Source organism: Drosophila novamexicana, unplaced genomic scaffold, assembly GCF_003285875.2.
Source record: "Drosophila novamexicana strain 15010-1031.04,08,12 unplaced genomic scaffold, DnovRS2.1 tig00004560-arrow-pilon, whole genome shotgun sequence".
Classification (NCBI taxonomy): Eukaryota; Metazoa; Arthropoda; class Insecta; order Diptera; family Drosophilidae; genus Drosophila; species Drosophila novamexicana.
The window spans coordinates 3,181,494-3,202,679 of NW_020825054.1; the positions used below are offsets into that span (position 1 = coordinate 3,181,494).

The 21,186-nt window shown below is 42.0% G+C and overlaps 2 protein-coding genes across 4 annotated transcripts in view; one reads left to right on the forward strand and one right to left on the reverse strand.

The window, feature by feature from the left end:
* Positions 1 to 11,516, forward strand: part of LOC115770679 (extracellular sulfatase SULF-1 homolog) — a 36,196-nt gene extending 24,680 nt beyond the window's left edge. For all 3 annotated transcript variants that reach the window (XM_030716062.1, XM_030716063.1, XM_030716064.1), the window contains 8 exons: positions 6,823 to 7,750; positions 7,809 to 8,135; positions 8,198 to 8,861; positions 8,922 to 9,814; positions 9,891 to 10,201; positions 10,338 to 10,535; positions 10,600 to 10,702; positions 10,767 to 11,516. In XM_030716062.1, the coding sequence (XP_030571922.1) occupies positions 6,939 to 7,750; positions 7,809 to 8,135; positions 8,198 to 8,861; positions 8,922 to 9,814; positions 9,891 to 10,201; positions 10,338 to 10,535; positions 10,600 to 10,702; positions 10,767 to 10,866 (3,408 nt within the window). In that variant the 5' untranslated portion in view covers positions 6,823 to 6,938 and the 3' untranslated portion in view covers positions 10,867 to 11,516. The remainder of the gene's footprint in view (positions 1 to 6,822; positions 7,751 to 7,808; positions 8,136 to 8,197; positions 8,862 to 8,921; positions 9,815 to 9,890; positions 10,202 to 10,337; positions 10,536 to 10,599; positions 10,703 to 10,766) is intronic.
* A 6,887-nt stretch (positions 11,517 to 18,403) lies between these two features.
* On the reverse strand, positions 18,404 to 20,930 carry LOC115770685 (zinc transporter ZIP1). Its single transcript, XM_030716071.1, has 2 exons — positions 19,280 to 20,930; positions 18,404 to 18,762 (listed from the first exon to the last, which is right to left on the reverse strand). Exons 1-2 carry the CDS (start codon positions 20,559 to 20,561, stop codon positions 18,545 to 18,547), a joined length of 1,500 nt encoding a protein of 499 aa, XP_030571931.1. The 5' UTR covers positions 20,562 to 20,930; the 3' UTR covers positions 18,404 to 18,544.
* Between the last annotated feature and the right edge of the window lie 256 nt (positions 20,931 to 21,186).

Here is a 21,186-nt window from a genome sequence, read left to right on the forward strand (position 1 = left end):
ATTTCACATGTTTTGATTTAATACCCCGTAATAATTAATGTGGACAAAAAGGCATAATATATTTTATTTAATGTTAAAGAATAAATTACACGTTATCTTGTTGTGCTTCTCTCTTCCAACACTTTCTTTTTATACCCTGAACCCATTAAAAATGGGTATAAGTTCCCGCAGATCGAGTTTGTTTCCGATAGTCGATAACTTGCTCCGTTTCCAAGCAATCGATAAAAATCTATATCGATATCCTGTTTTTTGGGCAATTTTGGTAAATAATAAGAGCTAGAGTCACCAATCTTGACATATAGCTTCTAAAATAGAATATATATACATTTGATGTTGGAAGAAGAGGGTTCAGGGTATCCCCTAGTCAGGAGCTCCCGACTAGAACCTCTTACTTGGTTATACATTTATTTAATTTATTGCACATCTAGCATACAATCTCTTCTATATCGTTCTTGTTTTTTCTATTTTAAGCTTCAACTTCATCGACAGCCATTAAACAAAAATTTTAGCTCTATACTTTGGGAAGAAGCAGAAATATTAGTTTTGGGCGGGATCCTTCTGCCAACTGTCCGTATATGGCTAGCGACTCCACAATATATTAATTTGTTCTTATACATCGTTAAATATGAATACCCGCCTTAGCAAATGAGATTTTTGAAGTAATTAAATTGGCAATAATTTGACTTTGAGCCACCAATCATATACAAAATAAATCTTTCATAACGACTGACTCAACTTAAGTATTCACAGCCACAAGCTGTTAACTGTCTTATGAAGTGCACCTTTTTGGCTCTAATGCGTGTCTAAAGTTTTCTGTTGAGCCCCGCCGCTTCACTTCCTCCCCCGACTTCATGACGCGCGCCACGTTAAGTTGACATTTACCACATGTAGCCAGGTGGTTTAGGTCTTGTTCTTATGAATGCCGTGGGCTGGCATAAATCGATACCAGTTGTGGAAGATGTTGGCTGAGTGTCTATGTGGGCGTTTCCGACAGCCCACTCCTCCCTCGTGGCAATAGAGTTTTGGTACCCTTGTAGAGGGTATTATAATTTTGTCACGAAATATGTAACGCATAGAAGGAGACGTTTGCAAGCAAAGTATATATACTCTTGATTGACATAGCCAAATTCATTTTATGCAAACTCATCAACCAGCCTTGAAACTATCGCATTGTCAAGCTATCTTGGCTGAATTATCACCATTTGGTAAACTTATCAGCATCGAACTGCAGGAAGAATAGGCAGAAAAAGAAGTTTATGTGTGGCAAACTTTTCTGTTTTTTAAGATATGTTGAACAAATATACATATCTGCAAATCCTTGTCAAGCCGCAACTCTATGTCATATGGCAATGTTAGAACGAATTGGTCGGATATAATATTGCGTATAATATGTATCAAGGGTATTTAATTTTCGACGTGCCGAAGATTGCCTCTCATTTATTACTTTCCTCCTTGGCAGCGCATGATTTAGTTTTTAAATAGTTAGTTAAGCGTTAAATTGACTTGGCACCGAGATTCCGTCACTTGTTAAGTCGCTCCTTAACTGGCCAGCCTTGTTAATTGCCTAATTAAGCGGGCCTGGAGGAGCGACTGCCCACGCAACTTGCTCCAAATTTGCAGACTGTTTGACTGCGCAATAGCGCGTCTGTCAGCTGTGGCAAAGATTGCCCCAGTCCATGTTCATGAGACGGATGCACGTTGCCCACTCTTGGACAACTATTTGCACACGCGAGTCGCTGACATGTGCGCTAATGAGCCATGCGGCCAATCCTACTGCGGCTGGGGCCTGCTCCAGTGGAGCGCACAACGGCGTCGCTGATAAGCAAAGTTTATCATTGAATACCAACTGTCGCCTGGCTGTCGGATTAGCGGCGTCAAGAAGTCAACCGCCATTTATTTGCATATTCATAAATCTGGCTGAGCAACAGCAGCACTGCACCGGGTCAGCGTTGCGTGTCCAGAATGCTTCTAGACTCAATTGGCTTGGACTGCGCGCTAATTAAAATATGTATTTATTTGCTTTTAATTGAATGTCGGCCTGGCTGCTGCTGCAGTTGCAGTTGTTGTTGTACTTGTGCCCTGCCTGTTTTGACTTGTTCACTGGACACTGTCAGTTTCTGCTGTGCAACCAGTTGATCGCATAATTCGATATGTAGCATTTGTTAAGTTTGTCACAGGAACGATCCGTCTTGTCAAGGTACTTTAAAGTAATCTCATCTAATCCAACAAAACAGGTTAAGTTTTAAATACAAACCGACTTAGCAACAAGTAAGAAAGGCTTGTACATATGGAATTCCTGACCAGAAGATACTCTTATCCTATTGAGCTCCCGATACAATTCTATACGTATAAAGCTTTCAGAGGATAAATAGGAATAGTAACGTCTCAAAAAATTGAACATTTATTGATCAATGCTATTTGAGAAACTAAATCGACGCTATAAATGACTCAGTTCCTCCCGATTTGATTATACTTATATATGTATATATAAATATATACAGTGCCATGGGCACCACTTACATCCACAGTACATGCCATACTTATACAGACTCTTATAAACTACTTGTAAACATAAACATAAGACCATGAGACATAACCGTCCGCCACAATCGTTATTCAAATTAAGGCTATTTGAATATTTCCGAAATTTTCCCAAGAGAACGAACAATCATAGCATTATCAAAAGAGAGAAAGATCTTGATAATAAATGCTCATAGCCGATGTGTTCTAAGCGTTGACGCCAGTCTTAGAGTTTGAGTTTTACTGACGCACTTGAACTGTGAAGGTAGATACCATCATCTACTGTAAATCCTAAGTTAAGTCGTAATTTGAAAATAGAAAATAAACTTATATATTTGATTGTAAAGTATCGACATCTGTTCTTAGTCGGTGATGCTTCCTTTAGTTTGTGATATACATTTTGTCAAAAACATTATATTCTTTTTACTCATTTTTAATAGGTTCAAGGTGTTTGACAACATATTCTTAAGTTATTTAAACAGGAGTGAATAATGAATATTGGGATAACATAGAATTATTTTTTTATGTCATATTCTGATATACTAAGAATTCAATCATTCTTGCATGGATAACATCCGTTGCGTTGTAATGCAAAGTGCTACTTTTAATTATTATATATTATTTGTTTGATGTAGGCTGGTCAGATATGACATTTAGTATTCTCTTGAAACTTAAAACCAAAGCGAATGAGGAAAGAATGCAAAGACTAACATTGATTATAAATGGTTTCTTGAAAGATAGATTTTGATTATATTCATCTGACAACAAGAGGAGAATCCAAAAAGATGGCGACAATACACATAAAATCTTTTCTTGTTAAGTTTCATTTGCTGTCCCATTCCAACAGAAATACTTACAATGCCAAAGCCCTTCCAAAAAGGCCCTACGAAATATATAAAATGCACAAAGCGACTACACTAAAAATGTTGTAATAAAATTTTACGAGCGGTTAGCAACAGGCTTGGCTCTAAAGCACCGACCTGTCCGGACGTTTTTAGGAAAGGAATTGGACGAAAAGAATAAAAATACAAACAATGCCAAGGTAGAGCTGGATGAGTCTGAAAGAACTGAGTGAAAAGCCAAAACAAGAGAAGGACATAAAACAAATAAATATCGTGAAATTCATGAATGAATCAGAGAATCGTGTAGGCTTTTTGTTTCTTGCGGCATTTGGCTATGGCCATGGAGAACGACTTTGTTGCTGTTGCTAGCCGGCTAACATGTTCACTGTGGTCCGGGTGCAGACACAGACGCTGACACAGACCCAGACCCAGGTCCAGATTCCAGGTCCGCGGCCCCAGTTGAAGTTGCAGGGTGCAGGTCGCCGGCTGAAAAGTTTGCGCATGCGTGACGCTTGTCAAAGGCAGCTGCCGGCTGTGAGATGCCGCAGAAAAAGAGCAGCTCTTGCAGAGCTTTGAATTTGTGTGGTTCCTTTTTGGTCTGGCCAGAAACACGTTTCCTTTTTAGGGCCATAGACTTGGGTCATGCTGGGAAGCAGCCTGGCAGCAAAACTTGTTCTTGTTCTCGCCGCCGTTGCATATTAAGCAACCTTGGGGAATAAGGAAGTCGATGTCGGGAGTCAGAGAAGAAGATGCAGACGCTGATCTCGACCACGCAACGACACCCAGACACCAAGAGCGAGACCGAGTTGGGCAGCTCCCAGCTGCTTGCCTAAAAGCCACTTCAGCTGTTTGGCTTTCTTTAGAGCTACAATTGCTTGCAATTTCCTACCACTCGATCGAGAAATGCAGCATAATTGGGCAAAAATAAATAAAGGCCAGGCAAAATATTGCATGTGCTGCTGAGGCGCGGACACTCGAACTACTTACGTACTCATGTACAAATAAATACATACATTCGTACACATGTACAAATACATGCACAGACATATGTATTTGGAATCTGTTTTATTTAGTGCCCCCGTCAAGTGGGTTATTGAGGCGCCTTCGATCTCCACTTTTGCCAGCTATTTTTCTGGCAACCTCTGTCGGCCGATTCTTCTGTTTGCTTTCGCATAGTTCAAAGCAAAACACAAATTTCCTTTTACTTTCCAGTGCGCAGTTCAAATGAACTCCAGTCCAACGATCCGTATGATTTGGCATCCAAGCCATTAGCAAGTTGCTTTTGGAAGCAAGACCATATAAAGAGAATAGAGTACAGTTTAGTTCTGAAACACCTTATATCTATTTGTTGTCTGAACAGTGATCACGCATAGTCCAAGCCGTAAGAGGTACGAATCTGAAGTGTTCGCTAAAGCTTCCTTTTGTATCGAGGTTTAGCTTTACATGAAGTTTGTATGAAAAGCATTGGCTTAGGTGTCTGAGCGTTGGACTAACAAACGGCAGGTCCAGGTTCAATTTCAGCTGGAATTGTCAACTTATTTCATTGCTTATTTAATTTGATATTACTCACTTAGAAAAAACAATAATTAAACATTTATAAACAAGAAAAATATGTAAAATAATTAAGAGCTAAGAATATGAATGGAAAATTTTCTACTACCTTTGAGTGTTTTGTGAGCTACAATTTTCTCGTGTCAGTTTTGGTAGAAAAAAATCTGTGCGCGATGAAATGAAAAAAAATACCTTTAAGACTAGACGACGACACGTTGATTACAATTGTTGTTTATTCTTAATTTAATGAACTTTAAATACATTTAATATCTATGTACACTATAATTTTAGACTGGGGAATCGAGATATTGTGGATAGATTTGAATTTTCCACTAACGGAAAACGTGAGGAAAACTGATGTCTCTAATTTGAAGCAAGAAACTAGGCCCGGGTAACGCTGGGAAGTATCCGCGCTAGTACATGTATAGATTTTTCATCAATCGACTAAAGAATACTTACATATTGCGACATATATACTAGTCTACGTTTTGAGTAAAAGAGGAAATTCGTTAAATTTGAGCACATAATAAAACAATGCAAGTGATATAACTCTTAAATATTTAAATACAAAGAGCTGCGCTAAGAGCTTTTGTTAGAAGAGAATCGTAAGAGACCGTCAGAAAGAGAAATCATAAGTGGGACTTGCGTTCTCTTTTCAAGTGAAGGGCAGAGCTATTGAATAGTTAATTGTTGGCAAAGAATGGGAACATTTACTTAGTTATTTTCAAGGCCATAAACGACTTTGTTCACAAACACAGATAACACGAAATGCCTAGAGGTTTGCAGAGTATAATTTGAAGACTTTTCCCCAAAAAGTGCATGGGATCGAAAACTCTTTGGCTTAAAAAGTAAAATAGCTAATAAGCTTGTGGCAACATTCGTGGCATCACGGCTAATAAAAGTGCACCTCTTTAAAAGCCAACTCCCTCAGTCGCAATTACAATGGAAAAAGCTCTTTACAGCAGAATGCACTGCATAAATCACACTAAAGGCAAACCCCAAACGTAACCCTTACCCCAGTTCTAACCCTAACCCAACAGCCCCTACTCAAAAGTATATTGCCAAGCGGGCACAAACAGCATTAGAAATTCACTTGGAATTACAAGAAAGAGAAAGAGAAAGAGAATGAGCGAGAAAAAGAAACAGCAGTAATGGCAGTTTTCACTTAACAGGCAAGTGGCACATAAATTTCAGCAAGGACACCGGCGCACTTAAAGGAACAGCAACAACAACAACTACAACAATGAGGACGGCGATGACAGCTACGGCATTTCCTGATAAGTCTTGCTGCAATGTTCATTGCTCCGATTTGGGCAGGGTCTTTTATTCGCCCGACTTAAAAAAAAAAAACAGAAATCCTTGCAAATATTTGGTGACAAGAGCCCTCGAGTCGAGCCACCGTCCGTGCGGAAGGTCAATCGGTGCATAAAATTTCGGGCAGCAGCTGCAAAAAGCGCAGCAGCTGCTCTTTGGCGACCCTTGATTAACCACAAAGATGACTTAGGGCGCAGAGATCTTAACCCAAATAAGAGATGCGAAAAGAAAAAATCGGCCCTGTGCTTAAAACAGCTTTTAATTTTTGAGGATTATCAAAATTTTTAAGTCGAATTCTTTTGCTGAAAAGAAAAAAGAGAAAGAATATAAAAATGTGATTTATCTAGCTTATTAAGCTGAGGCTCTAGCCTGGCTCTTTGATTGGGGCAAAACTAAATTTAATATTTCTAAAGGAGGTCTTAAAAAATGGTTAAAGAGTCGCCTAATGCAAGATGGTGCTCAACGTGTTTGTTGCTATATTTCATTTGGAAACAGCTTTTTAAATATTCAGCTATTTCCTGATGCGAAGTTTGTAATTTATTTAATTATTTATTATCATTACCTTAGATAACATATTTTTAAAATCTGCTTTCAGGATAATATTTCATGCGTTTCGCGCTCATTTCACAATGTGGCAACTGACTTAAGCCGAATCGAAACCTCTACAGCATTTTACCCAAGCGTAGCCGCAACAATATCCTATAGTAAAAAATGCAGCAATTAAGGACCCAACTGGCCATTGGCTGCCTGGTGCTCTTTATATTTGGGGTAAACTTGCTGCTAGGCTCAGCAGAGGGCAAGGAGCAACAGCAAGTGGGTGAGCTGCATTCAAAGCAGCAGCACCGCAGCCACTCGAGCAGTGGGTCATCATATAAGCGCTTCTCTCGCGACTCTAATGCGGCTCGCGAGCGACGCCCGAATATAATCCTCATACTGACCGACGATCAGGACGTTGAATTGGGCTCGCTCAATTTTATGCCACGAACTTTGCGGCTGTTGCGAGATGGGGGCGCCGAGTTTCGTCATGCGTACACAACCACTCCGATGTGCTGCCCGGCACGTTCTTCGCTGCTAACGGGCATGTATGTGCACAACCATATGGTGTTCACAAATAACGACAACTGCTCCAGTCCGCAGTGGCAGGCGACGCACGAGACGCGCTCCTATGCCACGTATCTGTCGAATGCGGGCTATCGGACCGGATACTTTGGGAAGTATCTGAACAAGTACAATGGCTCGTATATACCGCCTGGGTGGCGCGAATGGGGTGGACTGATCATGAACTCCAAGTATTACAACTACAGCATCAATCTGAATGGGCAGAAGATCAAGCATGGCTTTGACTATGCCAAGGACTACTATCCCGATTTGATAGCCAACGACTCGATCGCCTTCCTTCGCTCGTCCAAACAGCAAAACCAAAGAAAGCCCGTACTGCTCACCATGAGCTTCCCGGCGCCACACGGACCCGAGGACTCTGCGCCGCAGTACAGTCATCTCTTCTACAATGTGACAACGCATCAGTGAGTTCCGTACAGTTTGATTCAGAGCACCGTATGCTAATCCTCATTCATTCTTCAGCACGCCCAGCTATGACCATGCGCCCAATCCCGACAAACAATGGATCCTCAGGGTTACTGATCCCATGCAGCCGGTGCACAAGCGCTTCACCAATATCCTTATGACCAAGCGCCTCCAGACACTCCAAAGCGTCGATGTGGCTGTTGAACGTGTCTACAATGAGCTGAAGGCTTTGGGTGAGCTAGACAATACCTACATTGTGTATACCTCGGATCATGGATATCATCTGGGCCAATTCGGCTTGATCAAAGGCAAGAGTTTTCCCTTCGAGTTCGATGTGCGTGTACCCTTCCTCATTCGTGGTCCTGGGATACAGGCCTCTAAGGTGTAAGTTATCAACTAAAGTTCCAATTATTTGACTAATTATTATTCTTCTTTCCACACTGCAGCGTCAATGAGATCGTGCTGAATGTAGATCTGGCGCCCACATTCTTGGACATGGGCGGCGTGCCGACCCCACCCCACATGGATGGACGCAGTATTCTACCGCTGCTGAACAGTCGTAATCGTATCGTGCGCGACACCTGGCCGGACAGCTTCCTTATTGAGAGTTCAGGTCGTCGAGAAACAGCGGAGCAGATTGCCGAATCTCGAGCACGCTTGCTGGCGGATCGACGCAGCATGAAGCTAGTCAATAGCACGTTGCTGGAGGATCTGCTTGGCAGCGACAACAGCAGCAGCAGCAGCAGCACCGTAGCAACGATGTTGAGCTCTATGGCAACTACAACGGAACAGGAGGACTTTGAAGAAGACGTTGACACCGACGCTGAAGACGAGGATGGAGATGATGCCATTGACAGCTCAGCACCTGCAGTGGACGATGAAGAACTAGTAGATGTTGCTGCCGAAGAAGATGAAGATGATGAGCTAGATGAACAAGAGCTGCTGCTGCAGCGGGACAATAATCTTCCATTAGCACCCTATATCACCAAAATGATGCGATTGAATTCGGAGTGCTCAGATCCGGCGCTATTGAAGAACTGCCTGCCCGGACAGAAGTGGAAGTGCGTTAATGAGGAGGGACGCTGGCGCAAGCACAAATGCAAGTTTCACGTGAGTATCCCCAATCGGAAGTGTTCAAATCCAAGTACTAAACCATCCGTCTCTTATCAGCTGCAACTTGAACACCAGCTGGCGACGATGCCACGCAAGCAATACCAACGCAACTGTGCCTGCTTCACCTCGAGTGGATTGGTCTATACCAAGATTCGTGCGCCGACGACATCCCTGCACTCGCACCGCCTACACAAACGCACCCACATGCACCATCACCATCAACATCTTGGTAAGCGACGTCACAAGCGACAAGTGGCAGAGGAGGTCTTTCACACAGAACTGCCCTATGAAATGGAGGAGCTGCTCGACTTAGATCAGTCGATCGATCTGCTCGCAAAGCACGGCCGACGAAGGAAACGAGAAGCGTCCAGTGGACAGAACGTAGCTACCAACAGCTCCAACGATGCAATTGCTCTGGTCATACAGCAAATCCAGAGCACCCTGGAAACGCTGGAACTCAAGTTTAATGAGCATGAGCTGCATAACCGGAGCAGTAGTTTTTTGGGGCGTGGCAATAAATTTCTAAAGGGCGGTGCTCGCTGCTATGTAGAGGAGAGCACGGACAAGGTCAACTGCTCGGATGTCATCTACGACGATGAGAAGACCTGGCGCACCTCTCGCAATCAAATTGATATGCTTATTAAGCTGCTTAAGGACAAGATCAGCACACTGAAGGACATGAAGAAGCAGATGCGAGAGAACAAGCAGCAGGCCGCGGCGGCCGGTAGGCGTGGCGAGGGACGGCGACGCAATGATCCAATGGCAGCTCAGGAGGGCGCCGGCCCCGAATTTAATATGAGCTACTTCAGTGAGATCGCCAGCACGCCCCGCTCCGTCCTGCTGCCCAATGTATATAGCGGTGCTGGTGCCTACGATTCCCTGGATCAGTCCCAGCCACCACACTATGCATCGCGGGCAGAGTGCTACTGCGAGCCGGATGTGGGCGAGAGGTAAGCAAAGGATGAGCCAAGCTGCACAAGCTGCAAGCTCCTGGACAACTAATTACACTTGTTCCTTCCTTCCAAGCTATGCGGACTCCAAGGAGATGGCACGCGAGGCGCGGCGCAAACTCAAGGAGGAGCGACAACGGAAAAAGGAGCGCAAGCGGATCAAAAAGGCACGCCTCGAGAAGGAGTGCCTCTCGGAGAAGATGAACTGCTTCTCGCATGACAATCAGCATTGGCGCACGGCCCCCTTCTGGAACGACAGTCCTTTCTGTTTCTGCATGAATGCCAACAATAACACCTACTCCTGCGTTCGAACCATTAATTCCACGCACGATTATCTCTACTGTGAATTTACTACGGGACTGATAACTTTCTACAATTTGACCATAGGTAAGGTGATTCTTGACGGTATCCCAACTATTTGGACTCAGGTCTTATTTACCCATACTCAGTTAATCTCTATGTCTATTCACTTCCCGAATGTCGGTTACTTTAAAAATTTGTTGCTTTCTCTATGCGTATCTAGATCGGTTTGAAACGCAGAATCGTGCCTCGAGCCTGTCACCTGCTGAGAGATCACACATGCATGACACGCTGGAGCGCCTGAAGGGCTGTCGTGGACGCAACTGCAGCATACGCAGACAGCTGCCACAACTGGGCATGTCAGCAGCCCTCCAGCCCACCGCCGTCAATCACGTGCAGCGCAACAACAAACGCAAGCAAAGTAAGCAACTAGTTTCATACTTCTCCAATTATGAGATTATTCAGGGATTTGTTATACTTGACAGCCCCCCTTTCGGCCAGCGTGGGCAACTTTGGCTTTGTGGGCAGCCGACTGGACATGGATGTGGTGCCACCTGCCAAGCGACGCAAGCTCTCCAAATATCACAGGCAAGCAAACTGCCAACTGAATCATGAATGTTACTCATACTCAACCATTACTACTTGACCACAGATGGACTAACTCGCAAAACTCGCATCTGAAGCGACGCCCCTGGAAACAGCAATCCCACAGATACTTGCCCCAGCAGCCAGCGACCGCTGTTGCCGCCTAAGCAGCGGCATTCCCTTCACCCAGTACCCAGTGAGCACATATCCTGGCTTGCCACTCCGTTCAGTGCACCGCCGTGGTCTACATATGGTTGATATAGACAGATTCATGTCCATTGACGGATATAGATCTGCGTTCTGGTATATTTTCTTCGTAAATAAGACTGTGTTTTTTGTATTCAACTTACGTTTAGTTTCATTTATGTTGAACTTCTTTGCTTCTTTGGCTTCAACCCGCAATATAAATAAACTGTAATTAGCTGTTAAGTCATTTAATTTGTACATAAATTTAGAAAGAGAGTGAACATATTTACACACTACATAAATTATTTAGCGCAATTGGTTTTACAATTAAATTATATAGTAGACGAGTACACTTAGCAAAAAGAAATCAAGTTACCATAGAGATCATATTTACATACATATTTGTAGTACTTGTATTTATTGGAAATCGCTAAAAACGCTACGCAAATAACTAACTGTTATTGTTTTTAAATGGAAATACTAAAACAATGGTTATTTTTTGCCGTTGTGCTGCACTATTTAAATCAAATTGTTTTCTTTTAAGCAGGCAACACGCCCACGAACAAACATTGTAACTGCTATGGCAAACATTTAACAAACTTATTCTAACAAAATAAAAATATATGCATAGAAACCCCTATTTAAAATAAAAGTATATGTGGTTTTTATTCACAGCTTCTTTTATGAAAATAAAAATATTGATCTTTGCTTTTTAGTAAGCTGTCATTTTTGTAAACATACTCGACAATAATTAGCCCATTTATTTAGCACTGGTGGGGAAAACACATAATTATTAGAGTATACGACAATGATTTAATTATCGTCAATATTCACGAAAACTGGTTTAGCAGGCCTACGTAAGCGTACTGTTAATTAATGACGTACTTCTAGAGAATTGACTACTCAGTGTTAAAGCCATCATTTCAGAACGAATGGATATTGTTCCTATTTCTTAAAAAGTTTAAGCCGATTTCTTATTATATCATGGTTGAAAATCGATTTTGAACTGAACAGTTGAATCCGGAATCAAGATATTTTATTTTCCATTAACCGAACTCTAAACCACATTCAAAGCGAGACCAAAACCGTATTGAATCCGGAATCCAGATATTTTATTTTCCATGAGCCGATCCCTAAATCACATTCTAAGCGACGCCGAAAACAATTGTTATTTTCTTTAAATCTAAAGTTAGTCTCGAAAGTGGAAAAATAAAATACATATTTGAATTATTAAATATAATAAGCTCGCTGGTATTTCCCGGCCTTAGCCGGTCCATGTTTTGTGATTCAAATTTTAGATACACCTTTTTCATCCATATTTCGCCCGTGGACAATTTAAATTTACCCGTACACTGTGTTGAGCTTCACGGCAAAAGTTATGTTTTTCATAGATATTTGAAAATAACTTTGATGTCCGTCGAATACAGACCCAAAAGTTGGAATCAACGTTTCCAGCTATGTTTGCCTTGTGGTGTTAATCTTTATGCCGAAAAATAAATCTTATATTAATTTAACCTTTTAACCTTTTTTAAACACGTACCGGATGAATTTTCACAACTTTCATACAACCGTTTTCCGCAGATTTTCCTTAGTTATGGGTGAAATTTAAAGTTTAAGTTTAAAGCAAATCGGACCAAACTTAAAATTTTGCCAAAAAATCTATGAAATATGCACTTTCCACTGAGGAAGCTTATATTCTGCAAAAAGTCTGAAACGGACGGTAAATAAAAACGGATCATTCAAACGATTTTCCCCCACATAAGCTAACAACAGAGGAAATTTCAACTTTATAGCTCTGACGGTTTGAGCTGTGTGTTGATGACCAATCAATCAGTCAGTCAATCAGTAAGCCAGTCTTTCATTTAGGACAAAACATTTCAAACAAAGATATTGAATTGCTCTATTGGAAAATTAAAAAATCTGGCGACTTAGCCTGGGTTCATAGAAATGGAAAAAAGTGACTGACTTCATATACCCTGTTTTCATAGAATGTCTTTTAAATGGGGTACAGCATTTACCGATTCCAAGAATTACATTTATGCTTCTCCGAAAAGTATGCAACATACGCTCACCAGCAGAGCGTCTAAAGTTATGTGGCATACTCTTGGTATACATAAATAGCAATTACAAGTGCTCTAGGCGAAAGTGCCCGACTTGGAGGTATACTGAGCCCAGCGCCAAGTCACCTCAACAAGCATTTTTGCTACCTCATTTTAAACATACCTAAAATCACACATACACAGCGACATTCGAGTTATGCTTAGAAACCCATTTCTTAAAATCGACAATTTCGTTGTATAGGAGAATATATGTTCCAAATCTTGAGTATCAGCTTTAGAAGTTCCCGAGATTGAGGTGTTTACACAGACGCACAAATGGTCGGACGGACTAAGGTACACGGATAAGTCCACCCAGTTGGTCGTCCTAGTCTAGCATATATACATTACGTGGTTCGAGATGATTCTTTCTGCCTGGTACAACATATGCACAAAAACATTATACCTCTTGTACCAAATGTGTTCAGGGTATAAAAAGTATATTGCGAATAAAACAGGTAAGTGTTCCTTAGTTGAGGCACATGCAAGATTTTTGCTTTTGTTTGTGAAACAATAAAAATGAAAACATTTTCGGATGCACACGACTTGAAAGAAACTTGATATGCGCTGAGGTATGTGCAATCTGACAGAGGTAGATCTTGAGGCCATTAAGATCTGAGTTGTTGAACCTGTGGAATAGGTTCAAAGCCTTTTGCATATAATCCGGTATACTTATAATACTCCGAATTCTAGATTATGGAAACAGAATAGTAAGGCGTGTGGCGTTGAAAAACATTAATCAAGAGTTCTAAAACAATATAGGGAATTATAAAAAGGTCGGGTAGCTTTTTGTTTTTGTTTTCTGCTCTAAATAAAAGTAGGCTAAACGACGAATTATATAATAGGTTCCCAAAGGGAGACACGCAATCAAAACAATTGGTTGCTCGGCCTGTGTTAAACAGGTCACACATAAATCCGGGCGATATTCAAAAATTGCTTAACTCGAGTGCTGCTATCAGCTGAAATTATAAAGATTAAATATTGACCGATATTGACAGCTGGATGGATGCATAAGTTGGGCCGCCAGGCAATCAATGCGCACATCACAAAATTTCGATCACTTTGGTAAGCGTATGCGAAAGTATTTCGTATGCTTGACAACTTGGACCTGATAAGTGATAATAAGTGATAACAAACATAGCAGCTGATAGCTATTAGAATGTGTGTGCATCGAGGCGAGCTGAAGCGTAGCCATCTTCCATGGGCGCAAGGCAAGGGACCGGAGCGGGCGCCGCTTCCACGAACAGCCCCAGCAGACCCAGATGCAAATAAGCTCGACCGAATGCGCTAATTAACTTGCTGAGATGTTTTCATCTGATGTCAAATATTGTTACCCACTTGGCAATTCACACTTGACACTTCACGCGCTAATTTCCGCTGCAGCTATGGACGGCACAAGGAGGAGGAGGTGTGCGGGGCCTCCCCATTTTATCTGTACCAAAACAAAAAGAGAGAGCAAAGGAGAGGGAGAGACAGAGAGAGAGAGAGAGAGAGAGCTGCCTGCGCGTGCATGCAGAGAATGATAGCCGCTCAGTACATGGGGAGATATCGTGTCAAAATTTTGCGCAAGCAGCAGGGTTATCAGCTTGAAATTTATTTATTGTTTACTAGGCAACTGACAAATACTGGGCTGGTGGCTAGGCCAGTAACAGTGTATGGGGGCCTATTCGAGGCCTTTGTCCCACTACATTTGTGCCGCACTCAACGAGCCCGCTTCCTCCCCGCACAGCCCGCCCACTGCCCGCATTGCTCGATCTTGGAATAGCAACGAGCATTTATTGTGTGCCGGGGCTGCTTTTTATTTGCGCACTTCAATCGAGATATCGTGCTGAAATTTCACAATTTCAGAATTGCCTCACCTGGGCCGGGGCCTGTGCAACGGAGGAACTCGGAGCGCCAAGCACGTACACAGCCAGCAAAAACTACACTGGGCGGCTGTTGAATACATATTCACTTAATAGAACGATGAACTCACTGAGAGTCTCCACATGGCTTTACTATAACCAGACATTAAAGATCCATTTTTACACTTTACACAATGTTGCACTCCCAGCAGGGCTACTATTTACTGATGTTGACATTTAGCTCAGACTAAAGGGCTAGATCTTAGTGAAAACAGCCTCAAAGGTTAAGATAAGGCCTTCAGATGAGTCTTATCTACGATTATGAAATTATTCCCAAACATTCTCTTCTAAATAAAAATCCCATCTTCGCAAATTTAAAAAAATTGGTCTCTTCTAGCTCGTAGACCCTCCCGTCTGGACACTCAGTGCTAATACCTTAAATTATCGCATTGTAAATGTTGTAAGCAATTCTTAATTTCGTATTTATCCTCTTATTTATTCAGCGTTCCCCCAAGCAAGTAAATATTTTGAATGATGTTGGTGATAATAGATAACTGCAAACAGCTTTTGTCAGTTTTTATACAATGCTTCAATTTTCTTTTGTACCCGTCGCTAAAAAGCAAAGCTCACTTGGTAACAACACTTCATATGGATTTTGGTATATATTAAGCTGCTTTTAAACGAAGTGGTTTGAACCTGGTTTTTGAATGTTATGTGCCTTGAACCAAGCCTTGAATTTGTTTAACTACTGAAGAACAACAGAACCCGAACTGAACTTTGATATCGATAATCGATATTTGTTAAAGCATTAAAGTGAACGATGATAGCCGGCTTTAAAACTGGATCTACCAAATTTGGAATGTGGTCATTTGATGAGTTCCTCCAAAGATGGATCCACAAGTATGTTACCTACCTAAATCTACATCTTCTAGAGTTTTAGAGTTTGCGCTCATGCCACTTATGATCTTTTCTTAAGACTGGTTCATAAGTATTATAATAATATTATAAATATAGTTTATTAGATGACAAGCATTGCGTTTCTTCAGATGGTCCAATACCTATTTAAAATAGCTAAGTTGAGATTCAAAAAATAGCTGAGAAGACATAACAACAATTAATTATCAATATCAATTTAATTTGTATTGTTGGAAAAATGTCAAGTGTTAAGTGTTTACCGTACACATCTAATTATACCCTTGTGGAGGTTATTATAATGTCACGAAATGTCCGATTGACGTAAACGTCCTACATATTCTTGATCAGGACTGATCAGGCTGAGTCAATACATATGTCTATCTGTCCGACTCAAGCGTTCTCCTTCAGTTTTTGAGCTATCTTAATGAAACTTATATCCATGTTCTTGCTGAAATTAGCAACTAAACCTTATCAGACAACCACCATAAATAATAGCTTCAAGATTTTGTAGTCGATTAATAAAGAAAATAACCCGGCGGGAAAGTTAGGAGTTCTTGGACAGCTTGTAGACATTCTCCCTTTGTAGACATGCGCGAATAGTGATTCTCGTAAATGCTGAACCCATACCAAAACCCACTCTTTGACCGATCGTTCCTATTCCGACATATGTACTACCTGCATCAGAATGACGGATCTATGTCAAGTTTCAAGACGATAGCTTTAGCGACAGCTTAGAGCTAGCTTGCGTCGAAAAAGACAGGCGGACATGGCTATAATAGCTCGGCTGTTGTTGACGATTATCTATAATATATATAAATATTGCTTTATATGGTTGGAGATGCCTCCTGCTTCGCGTTCTACATTTCATGACACAAAATAATATACCCAAGAGTATAAAAAGATCGCATCGCAATAGCTTTTGCTCTCATGATTATACCTGTTTAAGTATATCGTTTAAATTCAGAATAGACTAGCATATCACATATGTCTGCTTGACTCTCAAAAAACAATCTTTTTTATAAACTGTAGTTTTTTAAATATTATTTCTCTATGTATAAGACTGACTGACCGAAAGGCAGGCTGAGTGATGATCGCACAACACAAGTCGTAAGATGTAGGATTTTTCAAAGATCTTTGTTTAAATTCAGTTAGGACATGTTTTACACTTTTCGGACAATCCTTGGACAATCATGGGAATGGGGGTCAAACATTTGCTGGATTATTTTTATACCCTGGACCCATTATATATGTTTATTGTATTGAATCAAAAAATAGCATACATTTTTATTACTAAACCGTTAACTTAGGTTAACGGACAGGATCTTTTTCTTGAGCTTTCTGACTACACACCTCTCAGCGAGGTCTCTTGTATGGGCTGGCGAATGCTTCAACTTTGAGATTACTTGGCCGAGATAGTCTAAAAAAAGGAACAAAAAAAGTTGATTATACCAACGAAACGTTTTTTGGTCAACAACTTTTTCCAACCCATCAATTTTTAATTTCTTTGAATGCCATATGATAGTAGGGATCCGTACGAATTCAAAAAAGTATAATATTTTAAAATCAGATTACATTTACCCGAGATTTTCAAATAATATTTAAAAAAGTTTTGATATTCGAACCTACACCGGGTAATAGCTCTCGGGTAATAGCTCCGCGCGGAGATATGACGTTCCAAAATGACGTTCCAAAATAACTCCACTTGGAGATATGACGCTCCAAAACGACATAACTCCACTTAAAGATATGACGTTCCAAAACGACATAACTCCGCGCGGAGATATGAAGCTCCAAAACACGGAGATATGGAGATATGACGTTCCAAAACGACATAACTCCACTTGGAGATATGACGCTCCAAAATGACATAACTCCACTTGGAGATATGAAGCTCCAAAACAACATAACCTCGCGCGGAAATATGACGTTCCAAAACGACATAACTCCACTTGGAGATATGACGTTCCAAAACGACAACTCCGCGCGGAGATACGACGTTCCAAAACGACATAACTCCGCGCGGAGATATGACGTTCCAAAACGACATTACTCCGCGCGGAGATATGACGTTCCAAAACGGCAAACTCCGCGCGGAGATATGACGTTCCAAAACGACATAACTCCGCGCGGGAGACGTGTTTCACTGAGACGTGTTTCACTTTTTTTGCAGCATCTAAACTGTCTCATTGGAAAATGCAGATAAAAGATATTTTAGATGAAGTTTTGTCCGATCTGCTGGAAAGTTGCCTATAAAAAGTTTCTATGTCCTAAATAAAAACGTAATCAATACGTGTTACAGCGATTTTAAAATTTCCTCCCGCAAGTATTCTAAATTGGCAGAAATCGATCGCTTTCAATTTATTTTCAAAGATCTTTTGGAAAGTACCCAAAATATGATAAATGCGGGTCAAACGTTGAATAGTTGAAGCATCTGGTGTAAGCTCATTGCAAATAAATAAAAATTAATTTCAGACATTTTTCACATCCTTCTTAAATTATAAGAAATTATAAGATCTTTGTGAAATTTTTTTTTTAACATATTTATTATACTTGTCACAAAATCAAATCAGCTTAGAACTTGAACCGTGTAAGGCAAGGAAATACGAGTAAGTAATTAAATATAACAACAGTAGAGTATTGAATAAGATTATTTTTTATGTTTTTTGTTTTTGATTTAATACTATCTAGATAAATTAAATAGATATAGTACAATATTTATTTACAATTGCTGCTTAGCAGTTATAAAAGTATTAATGCGTAAGTCCTATTTGTAGGTCCACCTAAACATGTATCAGGTGCGGCCCTCAGTTGTGTTTGGGATGCGCCTCGAGCAGCTTTTGGGTTACTTGGCGTAGAACTTGCAGCTTTTCCTCGTATTTGTGGGCAGCCGCCAGCTGCTCAGCTTCGGTGTGATGTGCGTGAGGATCTGTACTGGAGTCTGTCTCCCCATGATGATCGTGGCGATCTTCCCCAGAGGATGAACAGCTGTTGCCGTGACTGTGCCCATGACCCCCACTGGCACCTGCAGTCGATAGAAACACACAATTGCATTTGTTAATTAGGAGAATAAATAGAAAGGTAATCGAATAAACAAGTTGCGGCCAATTGTTGTTGACTATCTGATATGCAAACCGATTTCATCATATGTGTAAATCTATATATTATTATTATATTATCCATAGATATATATGGTATAGATATTGGCTGACTGTCATTGTAGAGTATAGACGGTTCTTTTCGGCGCGTTGGGGATGCCCAGAGGCAAAGATGATTTCACTGCGGGGTTTTTCTCAACCTGTTTGCGGTGTACACAAAACCACCGGCATCTCAGACCGCAGAACGACAAGGTCTGTTACAAGGTTAAAAAAACGCGAAAAATAAAATAATAAAGAAAAGGTTGTCGATCTATCCATTAAAGCACGAATGCTGTGTAAAGAACCTGTTCCAATTCGCATGAATCGATTCCGGTTGAGGAATAATATAGAGCTGTCGCAATCTCTTGCCCAAGCTAACACACACGCGCCGAATGGTTTACTCACCGAGCTGTTGCAATCCGAACATAATCAGAAATCCAACAAAGAGCGCTAGATAAGCTCGTAGTCCGGAGCGATTCTTTGATAATATCTCGAAGAACACCACATATATGAGTGTGCCGCAGGCGAAGCCCTGCAGTATGGCCGACACCAGGTTGGGCCCGCTTCCATTCTGGCCATGACTGATCAGTATGCCCAACCCAATGCCCAGGGGGCTGACAACCGCAAATGTCAGCACATAGAGCACAGCTAGACTGAGACGGGTGCGGGCCACAATCAGCTCGACGCCCACGCAGAAGGCCAGCACCAGCTTGTGCGCCGAGACGGCGCCAAACATGAACCATACCGAGCTGGCGGAGCTCTCCAAGCCAATGGCCATGCCTTCAAAGAGCTCGTGGAGCGACAGTGCCAACACAATGAAGAGTCCTCGCAACGAAGAGGCGAGCATATCGCCCGAACCAGTTGAGCTGTCTCCAATGGGCAGATGACTATGTCCATGCCCGTGACCATGGCCGTTGGTTTGGCTGTGACTATGGCTGTGACTGTGGTTGTGTTGATGATGATGCACTGCACCATACTTTTGCTGCTCCAGATCGTTATGCATAAGATCCTGCACAGAGAGCGTCGCGTTGTGGCCAGCTGCCGCAAGTTCCGAGCAGTTTGCGTTTGTTGCTGGCAATGGCGGTGCCGTCTTCAGCAAATGACTGTGCCGTATGCTATGTCCGCGCTCAAAGGCCGCACCAGCATCATCCCGGTGATGCCTATGCACGTACGAGTGCATGGCCTCCTCAATGAAGTACATCAGAAAGAAGCCGCAACACATGAGCAGCTCGGCGAGTGGGAAACTCAGCTCGCCAATGATCTGACATTGTTGCAGCTGCTCCACCACCTCCTGTACCTCGGGCAGCAGATGGAGAAAAGTGGTGGCCAGCAGCACGCCGCCGCCAAAGTACAGCAGGCACTTGACCACAGTGGCGGAGCGGGCGTTCGTCTGGTTCTCGGTCCAGCGGTAGTAGCGGTTCAGCAGGAAAGGTATCGAGCCACAGAGTGCGCTGGCGCAGCAGAGCACCACCATGGCGGTTACCTTGGCCATTAGCAAAGAGCCGGAATCGTCATGATCATGGTGGTGTTCGTCGTCGTGATCACCGTCGTGCCTTGGCTCGTGATCATGCCCGAGATCGTGAACGTGATCGTGGTCGTGATCATCGTGCTGCACCGCTAAGTGGCTAACGGGCTCATCAATTTGCAGGAAGCATTTCAAGAAATTATTCACTTGTGTTTGATTCATTGTTGATTTTGAGTTATTTGCGTGTGTCCCAACAGATCGGCGCTGATTCCTTCCCCCGCTCGCTGTAGAGCTCTTTGTCTTTGGCCTATAACTGCCAAAATGTTATTGTCGTCGGAGCAGCAACTGCTGCATTGAGATACCAACTGATGCCTGCCTTGAATGTCAACGAATTTAAGGTAATCTTTTCACTTTCGAGCCGCACGTTGAAGTTTTCTCATTCAAAGGTTTTCTTTCACAAACAAAAGCGGGATTCGGCTATCAAAGTTTTGTGTTTGACTCTTTCTGTGTTTTTTTTTTTATTATTATACTTCAACTTTTTGCCTTCTGGTTTATTGCGCCGCACAAGACTTGAATGCTCGGAGCTATCTCACAGACTGACTGGCGTTGGCTGAAACCGAGTCTGGTTGGAGCTGTTGCTGCCAGTTAGTTAGTTTCGATTGTCTATCTTGCAGTTATTTGCTTTGCTCTGCCAGCGCCCGCCTGCAACATACACGAGCTAACTCTCGCACCGTCGCGACGGCGACGGCGACGGCGACGGCGACGACTCTACGTGAGCAGCAAATTAAGTAAGCGTAAACAACAGAGATACTCTTAAAGCTCCAATTTACTCTCTTCTGCACACTCG